Raw genomic sequence first — 20,001 nt, 5'->3', positions numbered from 1 at the left:
ATTATTTTTGTAAATAATGTAGATAAAGCAGAATTAGTCCCAAATGGAGGGAATATCTCTATTAAATCTTCCATCATCTCCGTATATGTTGATTTATTCTAGGAAAAATAATTAAATTCATTTAATTATTCTGCTGTCTATAAAATGCAAGAAGGAATTTTGCACTATAGCAAAATTTGATCTATAAACTGGTGGTAGTGCTTAACACACAACCCAGCAATAGTTCCTACAATACTTGGTAAAACTTAAACATGTAATAAATTAAAAAAAACATAACCTGAAGAATAGAAGAGTCAATGCTGGATTATATTTTTTGACTTGTTCTTTGCCAATGACCAAGTGAGGAGAGAAAAAGCTTCAAGGGCAATGCAGTCCAGACAAGTAGAGCTCCAGATGTTTTTGTACGTTTATTGGAGTTTGCAAGAAAAGCAAAGTTCTTTTATCACAGAGTCACAGAATGAGCTGATTTGGAAGGGATCCACAAGGATTATTGAGTCCAGCTCTTAGCCCTGCACAGGACAGCCCCAAGAATCACACCATGAGCCTGAGAGCATTGTTGAAATGGACTCTGTCAGGCTGGTGCTGCGACCACTTCCCTGGAGAGGCTATTCCAGTGCCCAGACACCCTCTGGGTGAAGAATCTTTTTATAATACCCAGCCTAATCCTCCCCGATACAGGTTCAAGCCATTTCCTTGGGTCCTGCCCCTGGTCACCACAGTAAAATCTGAAGAGTCCTTCAATTACTAAAACTACAAAGTATTTCCTGATTAGGAAACAAAAGTACAGTTTGTTTCTAAACTCTGGGTCCAACCCCAAGAATGCTTGCAGGCAGGAGTCTTTGCACCTACACACAAGTTAAAAAATGCCTCTAGGTTTTAACTTTAAACTTAATATTTTCACTATTCTTAAAGTAATTAAAAGTATCTTTTTGGGACCCTCCTGTAAACACACTGTATAACAGCTGAGTATAGGAAATACTTTAAAGCAAACATGCTGAGAATCTCATTACAGAAATTCAAATGTATCTCCTTTGAGACATGTAAATTTAATAGCAGTGGGTAGAATTTTATAAATATATCTCAAGATTTCTAATTAGATAGCTCATTGATCCATAGGCACTGAAGTCTGACCAAACAGCTATCTGCAATTACGATTGGGTTAATCATGTCAGCTCCCAATGAAAAGGCTCCATAGCTGCTGCCTGGAGACTTGGCATTGGTGAGGAACACCAAGGGATCAGCTTGGCTGCTGAAAAACCTGTGTTTGGAGCTTGGGGCAGCTGCTGTGCATGGGCTGCCCTCCTGTAAAACACACGGAAGGCAGGGTGTGCTCGTTCTCTCTGTAAAGGAGTAGTAATTTTGACAGTATGCTTGAGGTTGATTTTGGCAAATCTGTCTCATGACAAAAGCAGAAGTGGCTTGTCTTCTTTATATTTCCTGCCTAAGGACAGCTGATTTGTGTTAGTTGATCTGGGACAAAAAAACAAACAAACAAAAATAAATCACATTATTTTAAGCAATGAAGAAAACACCTGATTCAAGAAGGCCCTCAGGGACCTTCAACACTGGCAGTGGTATAAAAGCAGCTTATCAGACTTTCGACCAGAGGCCAAAGTCTACAGTCCCCTCCAAGGCGTTCTGTCGCAGTCCTACAGCAAGTCAGCCTTCAGAGTATATGCATGTTTATCAGGCCAGGTTCTGGGCGTGTGTGAGACCTAGGCAGGGGAGGGAGAGTGTTCACACAAAAATAATAAACAGCTTGTGCCGCTTCTTGGTTTCATCCTTTCTACTTCTTAAAATATCAGCAATACTGTCTTTTAACAGAGATGATTTAGATCAGATCTCACTAACTCCTCTGAAATTACTCAGGGAAAGAAAACATAAAACCAATGATATTTTATGGAGTTTGGGCTCAAGCTTCTGATTGCTATTACATTGCCACCATTTCACATACTTGTCTCAGGCTGTAGTAGGAATACTGATTTTTACAGGATTACCTGCAGCCTGCTCCTATAGTTCTCACACAACAGCATAAACTTCTGAGGTAGCAGGCTGCTGCTCCTTTCTATGTTCCAGTCCATGTAGGGAAGGATTACAAGCCAAACATGAGAACACAAACATGAGAATTATCCTTTTGAGATTAGTGGATCCAGCAGCATCCATGAATTTATTTAAGTATGTAAATGTTGCAATCTTAGTCCCTAGAGGCTGGGGGTAGTAGCTGTTCAGTAGGTGTTTTCCAGTGTGGGGTTTTTTTCTCAGTTGTTTACTTTCCAGAGTTATTCATGATGAAAGCATAAATAATAATACTCCATTTATCAGCTGTGGTTTGGTGTATCCTTGTCTTTATTTTTGTTGCCTCTGAATGGAGGAGAGTTTAATTAAATGCATTGGGGATAGATGTTTATCCTGTGCTCTAAGATCAAATGTGTCCATCAGAAGAGCTTCTGCATCTCTCACTGTGTGCAGTTCACTGAACAAACCCATTAACCATTTGTCTCATTAGGATGTTCCTTAGGAACACCTTGCATGCAAAAATAAACATCAGAGAAATCCTGTTTGCTTTCATGATGAGTCTTCCAGTTCTTTTCCATATCTGTCACTATTTTCGCCTTTTTCTTGTGTCATCTTTAGGGCCAGTCATTCTCTTGGTGTTCAGAACGCCAAGTTTAAGTCCATATGAACAGATCTGGCTCGTGCAGAAGAGAAATGTCACTCACAAGTGGCATAGAATGCTCTTCAGGTCCAGACTGCACAGCCAAAGTGCCAAGCTGGAGCAAGCAGGGATAGAGGAGTCATTCAGTGATTTCATGTTTCTGTATTGCTCCAGTTTGCAGATACTAAACTAAATGAAAATCTGGAGGTAAAATCCTCTAGTGTGTGTTCAGGGATCAGACTGGATGACCTTGCTGGTACTTTCTAGTCTTACACTCTAGGAGCTGGATCCACACATTTCAAAAGGTCATTTTTCTTACCTTTGATGCAAACATTGGAATCTGCAGTAAAGCTCCTGTGGTCTCCTCTTCAAAAACAGAACAAATCTCAGCATACTGTTATCAAGGAATAATGACTAACCTCCTAACAGCCCATCACACTGCATTTTTCCTACTGTTATAATGAGATGCATAAGCATTCTTAGCTTAAATGAATAACAACTCTCTAAAGGCTGCTGGTTGGGTTTTGGTTTTATTTCATTGGAAAACTGATATTTTATATTTTCTCACTTCCACAGTTTTGAAGAAATGGATTAGAAACTCGGTGAGAATGAATTTGTGAAGAGGGCTGTCGCTGGGTCTCTCAGCACTGGTTGTACTCTCCTGGAGATCTATAATGTTGTACAAAATGAGCAAACCCTGTGGTTGTTCCTGTGTTACTGCCATCTGGTATGTTCATAACATCGTAAAACAGTTTAGCAGGATTCTTTATAGACACCAAAGAAAAATGTCTTTCCGTGCTTTCCAGAACAAAGCTTTCATTTCTTCTTCTGGGGGCTTCTTTTAAGATTTCTTGGAATTACACTGAGGTATAGGTGAGATAGCAGGAAAACAAGGGTTTGGCTTTTTCCTCCTTATTATTCTTGCTGCTTGGTTTTCTTACAGCTGAATGGTATCTAAGATTCAATGCTAGTCATTTTTCATCAGCATCGTTAGAATATAGTCCTGAGTTCTGTTAGCTCCCTCCTGAGATACACTATCAAAATACCGATTTCCCATATTTTTATTCCCTGTGCCAAGCAAAAGGAAACTTGTACTTTTAGATTCATGGGTATTCTTTCCTGATAAGTTCTTAGAGAGAATTTACTCAATCTGGGATGGCTAATCTTCTATGAAGGGGCAACAATTGCTAGAGAAATCTAGAAATGGCACTTTATGCCAGACTGTCATGTGCTCACTTTGCTGGGTCTAAAGCTGCCCTGCTGTTCTTACTCTGAAAGACCTGTTCACAATGGTGGTCGGTGACCATTCTGAAATCTGAAGTATGACTCTACCCAGGGAATAATCCTTCTATATAGGTTTCTTATAAGCACAAATCTCAAGGTAGATACCTGCTACTTTATTAAAATTGCTGCACGTCAAGCAATCAAAAAGCTCTCTCTGTCTCATGGGCAGGACTGTTCGTACATTTTCTCAGATATCTTTGGCATCTGCCTCAGAGCTTGTAGTACTGTGTAATATATCTGAGAATATTTCTAATGTGCCACCTCATGGAAAGGAGGTGATTAAAAACTTGCTCCTCACTCATCCCAGAGCTAAGAAGCATAAGAAGCAGTTGCAGGCTCAAAAGCATTTAAGATGATCTAAAAAAATATATACTGCTTCTGTCTGATCATATTGTGGGAGCTTCCCTGCCTCTGTGCCCACATCTTACACTTCGGAACACCGAATGGTGGTTTTGACCCAAGGCACCACTGGATTCTCTCAGGGCCAGGAGGCTGGGCTAGGTGGACCACTGACCTTGTGTAAAGCTAGTGAACAGGCTTAGTGTTCACTCACTGGTGAAAAGGCACAGTAAGAACCTGCATGGAAGGCAAGCTGTTGGCCACTGACTCCCCTGTAACATAAAGATGGGGACTGGGAGCAGGCATTCTGCCCAAGGACGAAAGCCAGGAACCTAGCAGTGCTAAGCCCTGCAGCTGAATGACCACAAGGCAGCAGTGCGTTTCACTCCCCATCTGACAGAAAAGACAAGTCACCAGCTGGGCTTACAAGCCAGATGACAGAGCACCCATCCCAGCAAGAGGCTGATTGCAGCCAGAGGCGTGGCTTGATGGTGGCATTACCTTGGAAAGCTAACAGCGTTGTGAACCCTGCCTAAATTCAAGGCTTGGTCTGGTAAATGTGCAGTGCCTGATCTGTGCATTCACAGTCACTTAAAGGTGGGGGCTCTTTACCAGTAACTGAATGACCAGAACCTTCAGCATGTCATTCTCTCTCCAGAGGAATCTACTTTATTTTTTCCCACCACCACAGTCTTGTTAGAGGACTGTAATGGGTGTTGCAATCTTACATCCTTCCACTTCCATGTTCTCAAAGTCCAGGGAAAGATTTTTGTGTTCTCTCTGGAGTTTGTTTTTACTGCCTTCATGTTTTCCAAATGTATTTGTGTATAAATTTGTTGAGTTGGTATTTTCTTATGTATTTATTTTTTAACTTTAGTTGAAGAGTGGACTTTTCAGTGCCAGGCAGAGGAAGTGTATTCTTATTTTCTATCAGCCTGCCCACACTACTCTTACTAGAAAGCTGCGTGCACACGTGCATCCTTCTTGTTAAATGCCTCTTTTCCCAGAAAGTGGTTTAGAAACCTCTGTGTCTTCAAAGCCACGGCTGTCTGGCATGAAGCTGTCAGACCTTGCCCAGCTATAGTTGCTGGGCATCATGAGTTGAATTTTCAGCAGAAGCCAGGATTTGTATTCACAGTGATTGTAATAAGCTAAAACAACCACACTGGTTGGTTGTGGTTTTTTCCATCATGGTACTGAATTTACACTAATTATGTTATTCTGAACTGACCTTTAAAACTTAATAAATTTGATCCATGAGAAAAAGTGTCCACAGTTACTATGATTACTTTTCTTGCAGTGCATTTTGAGATTACTCTGCAGCAGCACAGAGTGCTGCTACATATGGACCACTAATCAAATTTCCTGATTAGGTGAAATTCTAGACTTTCAGCAAAGTTTCCTCATGCCAATTGCAGTAATAATTGTTACATCATTTCTGCTCAAGGGAATCACTCAAATGCTTCAGATATAATTTCATTTCTAAACTGACTATATAATTAAATAATACAGTATAGCCAGCAGTAATCTTTCTCCATATTTAAATGCAAATTTTACCGGTTAGCAGCAGGAGCCATAGAATCCCTAATTGGTTGCAGCTAATAATATATTATGACTAAAAAATGTTAACATTAAGGTTGTGAAGTAGAGCACTTAGAAGTTAGGCAGTGTCAGCATTAGTATTGCCCAGGCAACTTCCATTTTCCTGCCATTTGTTTAAATGCAAGTTTCAGTTTTTATGTACACAATCATTGTTCTTTTTTTGCTCCTAAGTCCACTGCCTCCTTCAGTAAACTGGTAGGAATTCCAGATTTCTTTTTATCTTCCTCATTAAGAGCATGGCTCCAAATCTTGTTTAACTCAAATTATCCAAGCATTGCACAGAACATTTTCATTCCTTTTGTCCTGTGTTTCTATGGTGTTTTTACCGCATTTGAACACTATATCCAACAGGGATGTGAGTGTCATGTTGCCTAAGTCCTGTTTTTAAGGAGACATGCATTTTTAGGAACCCAGGCCCTTTTCATAGGAATGCAGGCTGCTGAATTGATTACTAAGATGTGGGGAAGGTAAAATGCTTCTGCAAGGGTTGTACAAACACAAGATGCCGAACAGGGAGATCTAGATTGCACTGGCAGGCATCCCTAGAATGCATCTTCTGCAGGGCCAGAAGAAAATAATTCATTTTCAACCACTTTTGTACAGTGAGGTCTTAATCCCATTCTGGGTTTATTGCTGATAAACTCCCTGCTTTTCTTTCAAAGTTGTCTAAAAATGCTCACCAATGACAAAAGCTTTGGGACACGTTTTTCAGAAATAAGAGCATTTCCCAATTTTGCTATTACAAATACCACACCATACTTCATCATAGAATCATCATAGAACAGTTTGGGTTGGAAGGAACCTTAACGATCATCTTGTTCCAACCCTTCTGGCATGGGCAGGGACATCTTCCACTGGACCAGGTTGCTCAGAGTTCCATCCAGCTTGCTCTCGAACGCAACCAGGGATGGGACATCCACAACTTCTCTGGGGAACCTGTTCCAGTGCCTCACCACCTTCACAGTAGAGGATTTTTTCTAATATGTATTCTAAACATATTCCCTTTCAGTGTGAAGCCATTCCCCCTTGGCTTGTCACTACATGCTCTTATAAATCGTCTCTCTTAGTGACAAATGCCCAGCTGTGCTGTAGAAGTGCTGAGCTCCCTGGCAGTAGCACCCTGGGCAGTTAGCTTGAAAACTGTGCTGGGAAAAGCTGGGCCAAACCTTGTTCGAGCAGCTTGCTCAGTGCCATGTGTATTAAATCCTGAAGCTGGGACACTGGCCACTTCTCCAAGACTGTATGCAAATTCTTTGACAAATAGATAATCTTTCTTCCTTTCAATCTCTCCACCTATATGCGATCTGTATTTGCAAAAATAAGTTAAAACTCTAGACAGACAAGTTTTACTTAGTCAAACCTGGAGTCATCATCATTGCAGCCCCATCCTGTATACAAAAGAACGTAGCGTCCTGAAGAAAAAGAATAACAGTTTAGGGTTTATACTGAAAAATTATTTCCTTTGCCTGAAAATCTGGCGGTGTCTCTTGTGCTAGATCAAGTGGTATTGTGTACCTTTTACCTTTTTTGTAGTCACAAAAAATTCTGAAACAGAAAAACCAGGATCCAGTCCTTTCCTTTGTGTCTTTCAAATAAGGATCTGCAATGACAAACTGTGTTGAACCAGGACTATTTCAGTGTTCATGAGTTTGAGTTTGAAGTCTTATTGATCTGCTTACTGGCCACATTTGTCTATAAATTTCTCTTTTTCAAAAGAACCTTGAAAGCCAGTTTCTGTAAGAGCTGTATTAACCAAAGAGGAGTGATTGCAATTACTGATTTAATTTACGGGTTGTAATATGTAGTAACCTGAATTTTTATTTTCAAGGCTTTCTAAGAGAAATAAGTTTTTCTTGTTGATTGGTAAAGCAGCTAAGAGACTAAACCCCCCATGTTCTACTGCATAATGACATTTCTGAGGGCACCACAGGGGCTATACCCAGTCTGGACCCTGGCAACCCCAAGGGAATTACCCACAGTGTCTGACAGCAAGGCTGGAAATGCCTGTTAGCCAGCAGTTACAAAGTCATTATTTCAGTTTGCACTTCTGGAACTGAATGTTTTGGTTACTCCCAAATCCTGTTTTAGGGCTCTACATGTCTTCTTTAGTTCCATAGATACACATTAATTTCAACAAGTATATAGCTCAATGCACACGTACTTTGATTTTTAATTTGTTCTTGAACAATTTCTTTCTAATCTACTAGATAATTCCTATTTACTCTGAACTTGTATATAGATGCATCTTGTTGGAAAGTAGAGTTAATAAACCATAGAGGAAAACATGTTTATTAGTTGTCTTAAACATGCTGTATACTTTAAAAAAAAAGTCATTTATGAAACATTTTGCTTTTCAAATAATTTATTAAGCAAGGGACACATTAACTAAAGTAAAGAAATTGATGTATCGATTAATGAAATTGATTGATTCATTCTGGTCACTGAGGGACATGCTGTGTTTAATATAATTAGGCATAAAAACTCTCAATCTGCTTGGACACTTTTGAGTACATCAGCAAGAATTTATCTGTAACTTTATATACTTAGTATGTTCTGCAAATCTGTCCTAAAGCCCTTCGGGTTCTTAAAATTAGTGTATCTCATCTTTTTCCACCTGGATTTTATTTGCTGCTACAGGAAAAAAATGCAGCCCGTTCTTCTTGATCCCTTTTGAAGACTGAAACAGATTATTCCAAGTAAAGAAATTTTTCTCTCAGAACTTTCTAACAAAGCTAAAAATCAAAGTTGTCTGTAAACTCGTGCTGGATTCGGTGACCCAGCTGATCCCTTATGTCTTATGTTTTTAATGTGATGGAGGTCATTATTTTTCTTAACTCTAGAAACTAAGAACTTGCATTTTTGACAGCAGGAATGACAATGTTTTCATTATTGTTAAAAATGAAAGAAATTAAATATATATGCATGTATGTATGCCTCAGTTTGTAGGAGTCGGACAGAATCAGTCATGAAGTAGGCTCATTTGACAGTCAGCACTACAGTAGTTTTCTACCTGAATCCATAAATAATTAAGCCAAAGCAGCCCTTAATTGAAAAATTTAAGAAGGCTTGTTTGTTGCATCATTTTAATATATTTAAGTTACTTACTAGATTATAAAAAGACATGTGTGGAGAAGAGAAAATTATTCAAGCCCATAATCCAACCTGAAATTAATGCCTGAAAAGATTATCAGTCTGAAGCCTGCTGACTTAATCACTTTATTCCATTGCTTTATACTTTGACAAAGCAAGCCATGTGTTTACCATGCACACAATCAGTTTACAAGCGAAAAGCATACCAAATATTGTTTAAAATTATAGCAGGTAGACATTCTAAAACCAAAGGTTGTTTGTCTTTAAATTGCCTATTGACAGATGAGAGCCAAAATTTTCTTTCTGACAGCCATTTCAGCTGAAGGTGGGTAAACTGTTCAGCTTGAGAAAAAGCATTTCAAATGTTCTAATTAGCAACTGAATTTCTGCAGTGATTTACAGTCAGCTAGAGTTGGATGTGGATACTAGATGAAGCCAGGTTGGCTCTGGCATGGACTTCAACAGTGAGAAACAGGAGCCAACTTTGGCTTTTCAGCAGATTACTTTGAAATCACAGAATTGTGACTAAAACATCATTAGCCCAGTGTTTTGTTTTTGAAACTGAGGTTGGGGCTAATCCAGGTGTCACTGAAATATTTTAGGATTTTTGCCACAGGTTTTGGGCAATTGGCTCACTTTGAGTTCTGAGCACATAAGAACCCTTTGACAGTTACTGAGCCTCCCAAACATTCCAATTCAGTGTCTCTTAAATATTTAGGTATTGCTATCAGCAGAATCATTTCCACAAAGTCAAATTTCTTGTTTTTATAACTGCCTGCTATTTGCTTTATTATTTTTGGTGAACTACCCTGACTCAGACTTGCAATGCCCTCTATTATATTCCCAACTGAATGTTTTCTTATTTAGGGTTGGCCGTGAAAGTGCATTTATTTTTGAAAGTCACTCCACATGTTCCCATCCTTTGTTTGCACAGCTGTAAAAGAAGATAACTTAATGGAAATAGTCTTTCAAACAAGAAAGAATCATCTTCCAAGACAGCCATTTCATTTCCTTTGTGCGCCAGCAGCATCTACAGCTTCATTATTAGGTTTCCTTGGGCCTCTGAAATGAAAATCAATGTTTTTCTTATTATGTGGCATAGATTAGGTTTTGGGGTTGATGATACCTGCAGATCTACACTGTGTGAGCACACAAGGTATGTAATTTATTGACAGCTGGAAAGCCATTTTGGCATTACTACATTTTAACATTACTAATTGTCACCATTTTTCTCACATGCTGTAAGACTGCAGGTGACCCTAAGAAGAGAACAAGACTTTCACATGGAAGGCAGCTGTGTAGATCTCTCATTAACTATAAATAATAAGTTATAAAGCATAGTTTGATATAAAAATAATTCAATTTCACTTCTAATACATAATTTTTCTGAAAGTGAAGAATGTCGGGTTTAGTAGCATGTATTCTTCAAATGAGGTCTACAGGTATGAAATAAAACTGATTTAAACACATTCTAATCACAGAACTTAACAGAATGAATGCTACTAAATGAAACCAATAGTATTTTGGTGGAATGAGGTGAAACCATTGATAATTTGTATTTATCATGTCTTCTCTCATATGTACATGGAGAAAAGACCATAGCCCAGAGCACAACTAGTCAGGAAAAATTATCACGTGGACAAAGACCACAGTCTTTGGATCTTGTTTATCCCCGCAGATGGGAACAATCTCACTCCATCCAGTTCTTTGAGTCTCTTTTGATTTTCATTAGAACACACAGACTTTACTAATCACTTTTCCCTTTTTTAATGTGGTGACAGTGCTGTCAAACGTATCAAGAAATGTGTCAATTCAGATAGAAATTGCATGTAAATATTTCCTGATATTTTCCAGTCAGTGAGGTATTTTGTTATACTAATTTTCTTTGCAATCTGAGGCCTAAACAACCTGAGTGTGTCTTGTTGTGTACATAATGTTCACACAATGTGCAGTGCATGTTGTTGCCTCAGGCATGGCTATGTGAGGGCAGGGCTATGAGTGAAGCTTGAATGGGGGTTTGAAACATCATCTCCTCAGTGTTCTCCTTCAGTAAGTGCCTGCTGCCCATTCCTGCCCTGCTTTCCTCCTGCACTGCTGTGGGCAGCACTGTGCATGCAGCCAGGTACTGCAGACCAGTTGCTGTGCCCCAGCTCTGCGGTCTGGCTTTGCAACATCTCGTTTTCTGTAACCATCCTGTAAGCTTCCCTCTTTGGGGAGGAGGAACTCCATGATGCAGGCAAGTCCCACTGAGGGGCTGAGCAGATGTTCTTGAGCACATCAATTTTGTACTTAGGAGAGCACAGTGTTCTCTTAACTTATTTTTCTCCCTTTAAGAAGAGGATTTGGGGCTTAGACTGTTTAAAAGTTCTGTGAAAGACAGTCAGCACTCTCACAAAACACTTTGAGGAAAGTGAGAGGTGATGTGATCTCCATAGCAAAGCAGCGAGGCCTGGGCATTCCAGATGTCACTTCCTGGCTTTGCATTCTTGGTTGCTCATGAGATACCATGTTCAGTGCCAGGGCTGAGATCTTGTCCTTAGCAATGTCTCACAGGCTTGTTAAATACCAGGTACTATGAGTTTAGTCTTGTAAAATCTTCTTGACTTCTCTGGATAAGTTGGTGCCTATTAATTTGGGTTAATGCAGGTGATTTACAAGGCCAAAGAGTGCTGTGGCTCTTTTTCATCTCTGACTATTTTCATTTGAGAGGAAATCAATAACAGCAAATAGATAAAATTTCTTTGTCAAAAAAAGATTGGCATCTTCAGGCATGTTTGACAATGTCCTTGTTACAGAGCCAAGCCCAGTGGTCCTTTCAAACATCAGCTTATCCAACATTTTTGTGGTTTCCTTGTCATCAGTGTTTTTTTTGGACAGCATCTTTTTTCACTCCTGGATATTAATTTTTTTTTTTTTTTCATTCTCAGTCCTCTTTAATTTACAGATTCAAAATAACCTGTTTCATCCCCACTGCGTGTGTTTTGGACAGCTTCCATTATTTCACTATTCAGACCCCAAGGAAAGGTTTAATTCTTTATAAATTCTTCTCTAGATTTCTTACAAAGGAAGAGCAGCTTACATGTCTATCAGTAGGCCATAGCCTCTCACCTATAGCAATAGGTAGAGATTAATAGTAGTTATGTTCATTAAAGCCTTTAAATTTGAATTATTCAATGAGAAGTCACTGAACTTACAAAACCATTCACTGTCAGTATCAATTAACTATTGAAAAGACTGTACATTTTGCGTTGGCTATCAAGGAATTTTTTGGGTCTTTATTCAATCCTGTCAGAAATTCTGGCTTACCTGTGAGAAAGAAAAGCCATAGACAAAATTCATAAAACAAATCACTGGTAGAATAAACAGCAGGATTCATCTCCCATGGCCTGGCCAAGAGAATGGGATGTACATAGGTTATAAAGAAGTAGTGTGGGATTAACATAGACTTCTTAGAACTTCTGTGTAGGCATATTTGAGGTAAGGTGTCAGGTGCTGACAGCTCAGTTCAGTGTCCTGCATTGACGAGCAATCTCCAGGCAGCTGGAAATACCACTGGTATATTGGCAGCTCAAATACCACCAAGATGTTCTTGTAAAGTAGTTTGCACATTTTCAGTACTTAAAATTTTTACAACAGCATCTTTTGAGAGGACTAGATCAAAGACCAACTGGTGTAATTGAGAAGACACTCAAAACTATGACTACAGAAAGAAATTAGGTTAAATGTTCTGAAAAAAGCATATGTTGCCTGGCTTGCTTGAAGACAGAATTTGATGTATCTGTCAATTAAAATCAGAGTATGCTGGCACAAAGTAGATTTCTTTGTTCCTTTGCACCTTCTTTGCTTTACTTGGCTGGGTGAGAGAACACAAACATCTAGCCTTGATGTACTGTGATTCAAATATTAACAGGAGTGATAACATTTCTGAAGAAGATATAAGTAAGCAGAACTATTATGTTAATGTAAAATCTCAGCACAGTAGCCTTTAGGCATAACTATGAGAACACTGTGACCAGACTTAGAGGAAACTGGGTCTGGGGAAGGACATCAAAAGCTCAGCTAGGCCAGCCTCATAAAGCTGATGCCAGATTCAACATGGCCTAAATTGTTCCAGGGTACTTAATTTGTCTGTACTAAATAATCTTGGATGTTGAAGACATCACATGACCTCACCTGCCTTCCCAGGAACTCTCTTCTACTGTTCTTGCTGTTAGGAAGTTTTTTGTAGTGTCTAGCACCAAACTTCTGTGCTGCAATTTTTTGTTGTCCTCCATACCTAAAACTGACTTTACCATAATGCTGGAGGGAGGTAGGAGAAATAAATTAAGTGATTTTGGGGGTATAATTTTTCTGGCAAAGCTGAGTTTTTGCAGGTACTGTTTTTGTATTTCTGAGAGACTAGAATGGTCTCTTCCAGATGAAAACTGCACAAACTGGCACAGCTGCCCTTGAAAACCACTGTTAGAACAAATCTTATCAAAGTACACATTCAGGTAGTGTCAAGGCTTGTATTTTTGGACTCACATGAACATTAATCTGTAATTAATTGAGACAAGTTCTGGGCTATTGTCTCGTAAGAGGTGAGAGTGGCAGGTCACTTTTACATAAGTTTTTCCATAGGGACAATGACCCAGGGACTCTACTGAGCATTATTTCTAGTACAAATGTGTTAAGATGCTAAATATTGATACAATTATAAAGTTTCCATGATATTCACTCTATCAGGGGGAAGGTTTTCTGGCCAGAGATGCTGATGCAGAAGCAAATTGTACTCACATACAAATTTTACAAGGGTATTTCTGACCAGCCCCACATCCATCAGGATTTGGGAGAACTGGAGTTCTTCCTGTGAATGCCATGTTTCCACCTTCAATTCTATCTGAAGGGTTTTCTAGACAGGACTGATGATGGGGATGTGGTTACTTAGCAAAAAGGCCACTTCAACTCCTGATTCTGCAGTTCAGGGGTTGAAAGTCTTCCTGTCTGTGTCCACACCTGCATGTTTTGTGTAATGGCACACAGAGTTTCAGAGTAAATGTTTGTATTTCAAAGCAAGATGCTTATATTTCTAATACCCTCTACCTGTTACATGTGGGCAGAAACATTCCTTCTTCTGGGTTTTCAGAAATACTTCATATCTGGGTATCTTTGTGTCCAGACAGAGAATAAAGAATGAAGGAAATGTAGTGAGATGTCCATTACACTACCATTGAGAATATCTATTTCCTCTTCTCATCCTAGTCTAAGCTGAATCCATTAAACCATAATGATGCACATGTTCAGCAATTTTTCAGCAGCTGCTGAGAGGTGCTTGTGTTTTCTGAGTCCTCCTGTTACTGTCTCACCATGTGACGTTTGAATGCTGCACTAGTCCACATTTTGTCTCTTTTTTTCAAATGCTGGGAAATGTTTCTGAAGATCTTAATGGTTTTGAGAGCTCACAGATCTTGATTATTCAGCTTTTTTTTATTTCAAACCTTTGGGTTATGACTCTAATATTTCAGAAAAGATTAATGAACTTGCTTCTTCTCCCTAGAGCATATACTATCACCAGAGCAGAGATATGGAAACTGACAACACCACCTGGAACTAATCCCGACCAAACTATATGAAAGAGTATTTAAACTAGAGTTTTCTGCTTAGAGGCCATGAGAGAGTTCTATTGATTTGTAATCTTGTTGTGCTCTTTTTCTAACTGTTTTGACATATCTTCAGCTGGGATAAATGAGCATCATCAGTGAAAAAAAAAAGCTTCTTAAAATGTCTTGAAAATTTGGTCATTTAGTAATGAAGTTTTTAAGCCAAAAAAAACCCCAAACCCAAACAAATGAAAGCTAAACTAAACCAAAAAAAACCCCCAGGCATATCAGTTGTGTTCATCCTGGCTTTGTATCTAATGGGTGTTTAGCTATTCTAAAAGTGCTATAGATTAGATTGTTTTAGAGTTTGGAGATCTTCTTTTAGTATTATAGTATTTTTTGGTAGGCTGAGGCTATCCTTTTCATGCAACACTGGCATTTAGGTACCTGTGTTATCCATGACCCTTCCTCAGTGCAGGACAGACTTAACTAAGATACGTCTCAGCTTTAAGGATCTAAAAATAACAGATGGGATCCATCTGCCTGCCATGCATAGACAGGAAGCAGCCTGCTCCCTTCGGCTACTTGATGTTATCTTCAGCCTCAGGATGTTATCTGACTTCTTCTTAAGACACAAAAATAGTTGTGGACAAACAAAACCAAATACCTTGCAGCAATTGTAGAGCTTCTGTAACTTATTTCCAGTAGCTTTATTAGGATGAACTTATGTGTTGTCTGGTGCTTGATTTGGTAGCCAGTATTCCCAGTGTGCTTGATAATGGCTTCATGCAGTACCATATTTGACAAGGTCATTTTTAGTTTATGTTGTATTTTCAGGAAACCAACTCAGTTCACAGGTTGTGCATTTTTAACAGGTGTTGAAATGGGTGAGGAGTAGCTGAGGCATCAATACACACTGAAGTAGTAGTTGTGTTTTTAGGTTATGTGTTATTGAGAGAATGTTACAGTATCCCTGCCTGTATGACACCCATTCCAAGCCTTGTGAAGAATTCTTTGCTACTGTTGTTTGTTCTTGCCTGACAAGTACAGCCAGCATGAGCCAGGATTATTTGTGTGGCTGGAGCCAGTTCTGGTACCTTTATTCATTGAAAAATGAACTTCTGCCTCAATGTCCATAGAGTTTCTGAAACACTAAATAACTAGAAAAATACTAGTAAAGGGATGCTGTTTGCATCGCTGTAGGGATGCATCACCATCAGAATGCTCTCCTAGCATTACCTTGTCATCCTGCTGTTTCACTCTCTTGCCACCTGCTGATTGTAGCTGAAGTGCAAGACACAATTGTTCCATTTCTGAGACACTAAATACATGCAAAAAATTGGCTTCTCCACAAAGCATTAATTAAAAAAAATAAAGACAATAACCCCATAAAAAACCCATACCACAAAAAATGCTAAATTGTTTTAATTTTTTATGTTTCATTTTAGTCTTGGAACTGAACCAGGTGATTATTCCTACTTACGGAACTGTGCCGGAGCAGCAAAGCCTTCATACTCCTGAATGGGTGGGTACCTGTTTACTTTAACTGTGACTACCTGTAAAATTTTCTCTTGTAGATATGCAACAGCCCAGTAGCTGCTCCAGAAGACTAGCATTCCTTTGCATTTGCAGCACATGCAGTTCATCTGTGTGATTAAATCTGAGTTGCTGTTATCCCTATTTCCCTAAAAGTACCTGAAGTCATTGACTCAGATCTGAAAGCGCAGGTTGTCACAGGCACTCGACTCAGTTACAAGTGACCAATACAAACTTGTTGGGGTCCCTCCCCTGCCGTGTAGCCCTGGGAGAGGGGCCCTGAGGGCACAGACACGGGGTTTCCCTGCCCCTGCTCAGCCTCGTTCCCATTGGTTGGTTTGTGTTCCCTGCGCGGGAGAAGGACCCTTGGTCCCGTGACTGGAACAGTTCCTGAGCAGAGCTCCGGCCATGCGGCTGGAGAAATAAACATCTCTCTGAAACAGCTATCAAGAATCTGTCTGTCCATATATATTTCCTTTCCACGGGACTCCTGGTTTGATATATGCGTGTTGCAGGATCCCCACTGCAACAAATGGTGGAGATTTGTGAGCAGAACGATCCCTGATCCCTAAGCGACTGATTTGTGTGAGTAAACCCTGGAAACTTTGGATTCCTCTTCTTGGTTTTGCTTTGCTATTCCATATCTAAACTATGGAGGAACCGTGGGAAGACTCTTGGCTCTCAGAGCCGCATATGGACATTTATCTTAAACTTAAAATGATTCTTGAACAACGATTTGTGAATTTTAGCTTGATTCAAGCTCAAAAAGAACTGAAACACTTCCTGGCATGGTTGTTTAAGAACTTTTTCTATGTTTCTTGGGATTTAATTCTTACCAAGGGCTTTTGGAAAACCGTTTGGACACAGTTAATACTAGAGTCAAAATATATGCCGATGGAAGAATATTTTCGTGAATATTATTTAGTTACTGAGACTGTTGAGCAATGTCAGCTGTGTCCTGGTGAAGGGAAGCGTGGCGCAGGGACCGTGCGGCCCAGGCCACGTGCACCGAGCGCTCTGAGAGCAGCAGCGAGGCAGTTCCCGCGCGCGGGCGGAGCCACGCGAGCCGCAGTGTCGGTGGCGGAGCGAGGAGCGGCGGGACCCGGCGGTGCCCGCCCGGTCCTGTGCAGTGCGTGGTGGAGCGAGCCCCGGGAACGCCCGACCGAGAGGGGCGGCGCGCGGGCGGCGGCTGGCGGCGATGGCGGTGGAGCGGAGCCGCGCCCAGCCGAGACGCGCGCTGGAGCGGGGCGCGGGGGAGTCGTCGCTCGGGGGCCCGGCCGAGACGTGGGTGCAGCGCCCGGCAGCGGCAGCGAAGCTGCGACCAGAGGAGGCGACGCACGGAGAACTGAGCGGCGTGGCCCGGCCCGGCCCGCGCAGCCCCGAACGCGACCCCGGGAAGAGCGCGCAGGCACGAGCAGCCCCGACAATTCCAACACGGGAGCGACCGAAAGAGACAGCAAAGACGCAGCGAGACAGAAAACAGCAGCCACTCGGAAAAAGGAAAAGATCATAGCAACTAAGACCTTAGGGATAGTAAAATGGTATAATGTTAAGCAAAATTATGGTTTTATAACAAGGTGTGACAACCAGCAAGACATATTCGTGCATAGAACTGCTATTAAAAAGAATAACCCTGAAAAATGCATCCCAAGCTTGGGAGATGGAGAAGTGGTGGAATTTAATATTGTACTAGGGAGAAAAGGGTTACAAGCATCGCAGGTCACTGGGCCTGATGGTGTTCCTGTAAAAGGCAGTATATATGCAAAAAATCGTAGTCATGTTAGACAGTATCTCCATTGTAAGCCCCCCCTACAGTTTCCCTTTCCTAATCCCACCTTTCCCTTTTACCCTATGTCCTATTACCCCCAGTGTATTCCCAGTCCGTTTTTTCATCCATGGTTTCCCTCACAAAACCATGCTTTTGCCAATTGTTTCCCCAAAAATCCCTTTCCAATGCCGAGTGGGGGATGAAAAGGGGGAGGGAAGAAGTTAAACCCTCTCCTGCCTCAGTTTCCCCACAAAGCATGCTCAGAGTTCTGTCTCCCTTCTGTCAGCCCTAAGATGTTCCAGAGAATCTGTTTGGACATTTAAAGACTCAGGAGGGTGGCTTGTTTTGTTTTGAAACTGTTCTTGTTATGTTTATCCAGTTGTTTTCATTCTCCTTTTATTAAAATAAAACGGGTGAGGTGTTGGGGTCCCTCCCCCGCCGTGTAGCCCTGGGAGAGGGGCCCTGAGGGCACAGACACGGGGTTTCCCTGCCCCTGCTCAGCCTCGTTCCCATTGGTTGGTTTGTGTTCCCTGCGCGGGAGAAGGACCCTTGGTCCCGTGACTGGAACAGTTCCTGAGCAGAGCTCCGGCCATGCGGCTGGAGAAATAAAAATCTCTCTGAAACAGCTATCAAGAATCTGTCTGTCCGTATATATTTCCTTTCCACGGGACTCCTGGTTTGATATATGCGTGTTGCAGGATCCCCACTGCAACACAAACTCACTATGAACTGATACAAACACATAGACCTCCCCTCTCTATGTAATTTTGTTCACAAATGTATAGGACTTCTCTGTGTGTGTACAAGAATAATTAGTTCTGAACACACCCTACACATAAATACACATACCCTGTAAATTCATATACACCCAAGTATTAGTACACTGACGTGTGAGTTCAGGATTCATTTTTACAGAAGGCTTGGAGACACCAAGAAATTCCTTACTCCAGAGACTGAACTGACAAGAAGGAAAAAGACCTAGAGGTGTCTGTTCCCTTTGTCCAAAGTTCAAGGTTCCCATCTCACCTAAGATTTTCTGCAGCTAATGGGCTGCTGGCTCTAGCTCAAGAACGCCTGTCTCAGATCTCATAGGAAACCAATACCCAAAGTAACCGGAAATGAGTTTTCTTCTGGGAGGGAGACACCCTCACCTCCCCTGCCCCTGTGTTTTGCAGAAGGGTGTTCATTTGAAGCTGTTTAAACACTTTTGAAGCATGAGGTGCAACCAAGAGCTTCCATCTCCCAACTGAGTGCCCAGACTTGGATGTTATAGAAACCCTTCTTGGAGTCTCCTTGTGGTTCATTGAATATTTTTATGTATTTCTGTGAAGTGAAATAGCATCAAAATAGCTGGAATGTCATATGCCTTGTAGTTAGAGCAGTTTCCTCTGAGTAGTCTTGGTAGAATTTATTTTTATTTCTTCTGAAAATAGATGGTCAGAATAAATTTTTATTTTTGGTTACTCATGTTTACCAGCAATTGTAGTTTCTTCTCAGTTTTGGCAGCATCTTTGCCCTACTCCTTCTGTGTCAAGTCCTCCTTGTTGATCACTAGATATTTCAGCGGGTTGGAGGAGCCAGAAAGATAAAATTGAGATCTACTGAACCTGCCTGCTAAATGAATTAGGGCTAACTGTATCTAGAAACAGAAACTGAAGAGGAAGCCTAACCTGGAATGGTTGAATAGAAGGAAGTACTGCGTCTTTTTGTCTAAACTTAGATTATGCATTGCAGTTGGAAGTGTTCTGGAAATTTGATTTGATTTTGTAAGTTATTCTGAGCAGTCAAAACTAAGTAAATTATTGGCTAATAGAAGCAGTCCTGTTCTTCTTATGGTGCTTTCTATAATTGCAGGATCATATGCTGAGTTCGCCACAAGATCCCTGCCTCATTTGGCACATGAATAGGACAATTATCTCCAAAAAGCCCAAAATCTGTGAGGGTATCGTTTGTGGTAGTTCAGCAAGCTTTAAATGTGGCAGGAAATTGCTGCAAAGGAATGAAAGGCTCTTACCACTAGAAAAACTGAGTTTGGTCCTAGATAATTGGACAACCCGTGCTATAGGATTTCTGTGCAAGACTTGTAAAGTGACAGCAAGCTTTTTTTTTCCCCTGAGTGCCAAAGGAGAACATCCATGGCACTGTTT

General features: G+C 40.7%; 1 protein-coding gene across 4 annotated transcripts in view; it reads left to right on the top strand.

Moving 5' to 3' along the window:
• ANO6 (anoctamin 6) overlaps nucleotides 1-20,001 on the top strand; it is a 75,300-nt gene that overhangs the window by 10,178 nt on the left and 45,121 nt on the right. For all 4 annotated transcript variants that reach the window (XM_048301010.1, XM_048301009.1, XM_048301008.1 and 1 more), the window contains exon 2: nucleotides 15,999-16,075. In XM_048301010.1, coding sequence (XP_048156967.1) covers nucleotides 15,999-16,075 — 77 coding nt within the window. The remainder of the gene's footprint in view (nucleotides 1-15,998; nucleotides 16,076-20,001) is intronic.

This window comes from Corvus hawaiiensis, chromosome 4, assembly GCF_020740725.1.
Source record: "Corvus hawaiiensis isolate bCorHaw1 chromosome 4, bCorHaw1.pri.cur, whole genome shotgun sequence".
Taxonomy (NCBI): domain Eukaryota; kingdom Metazoa; phylum Chordata; class Aves; order Passeriformes; family Corvidae; genus Corvus; species Corvus hawaiiensis.
This window is presented reverse-complemented; position numbering and strand designations above follow the sequence as displayed.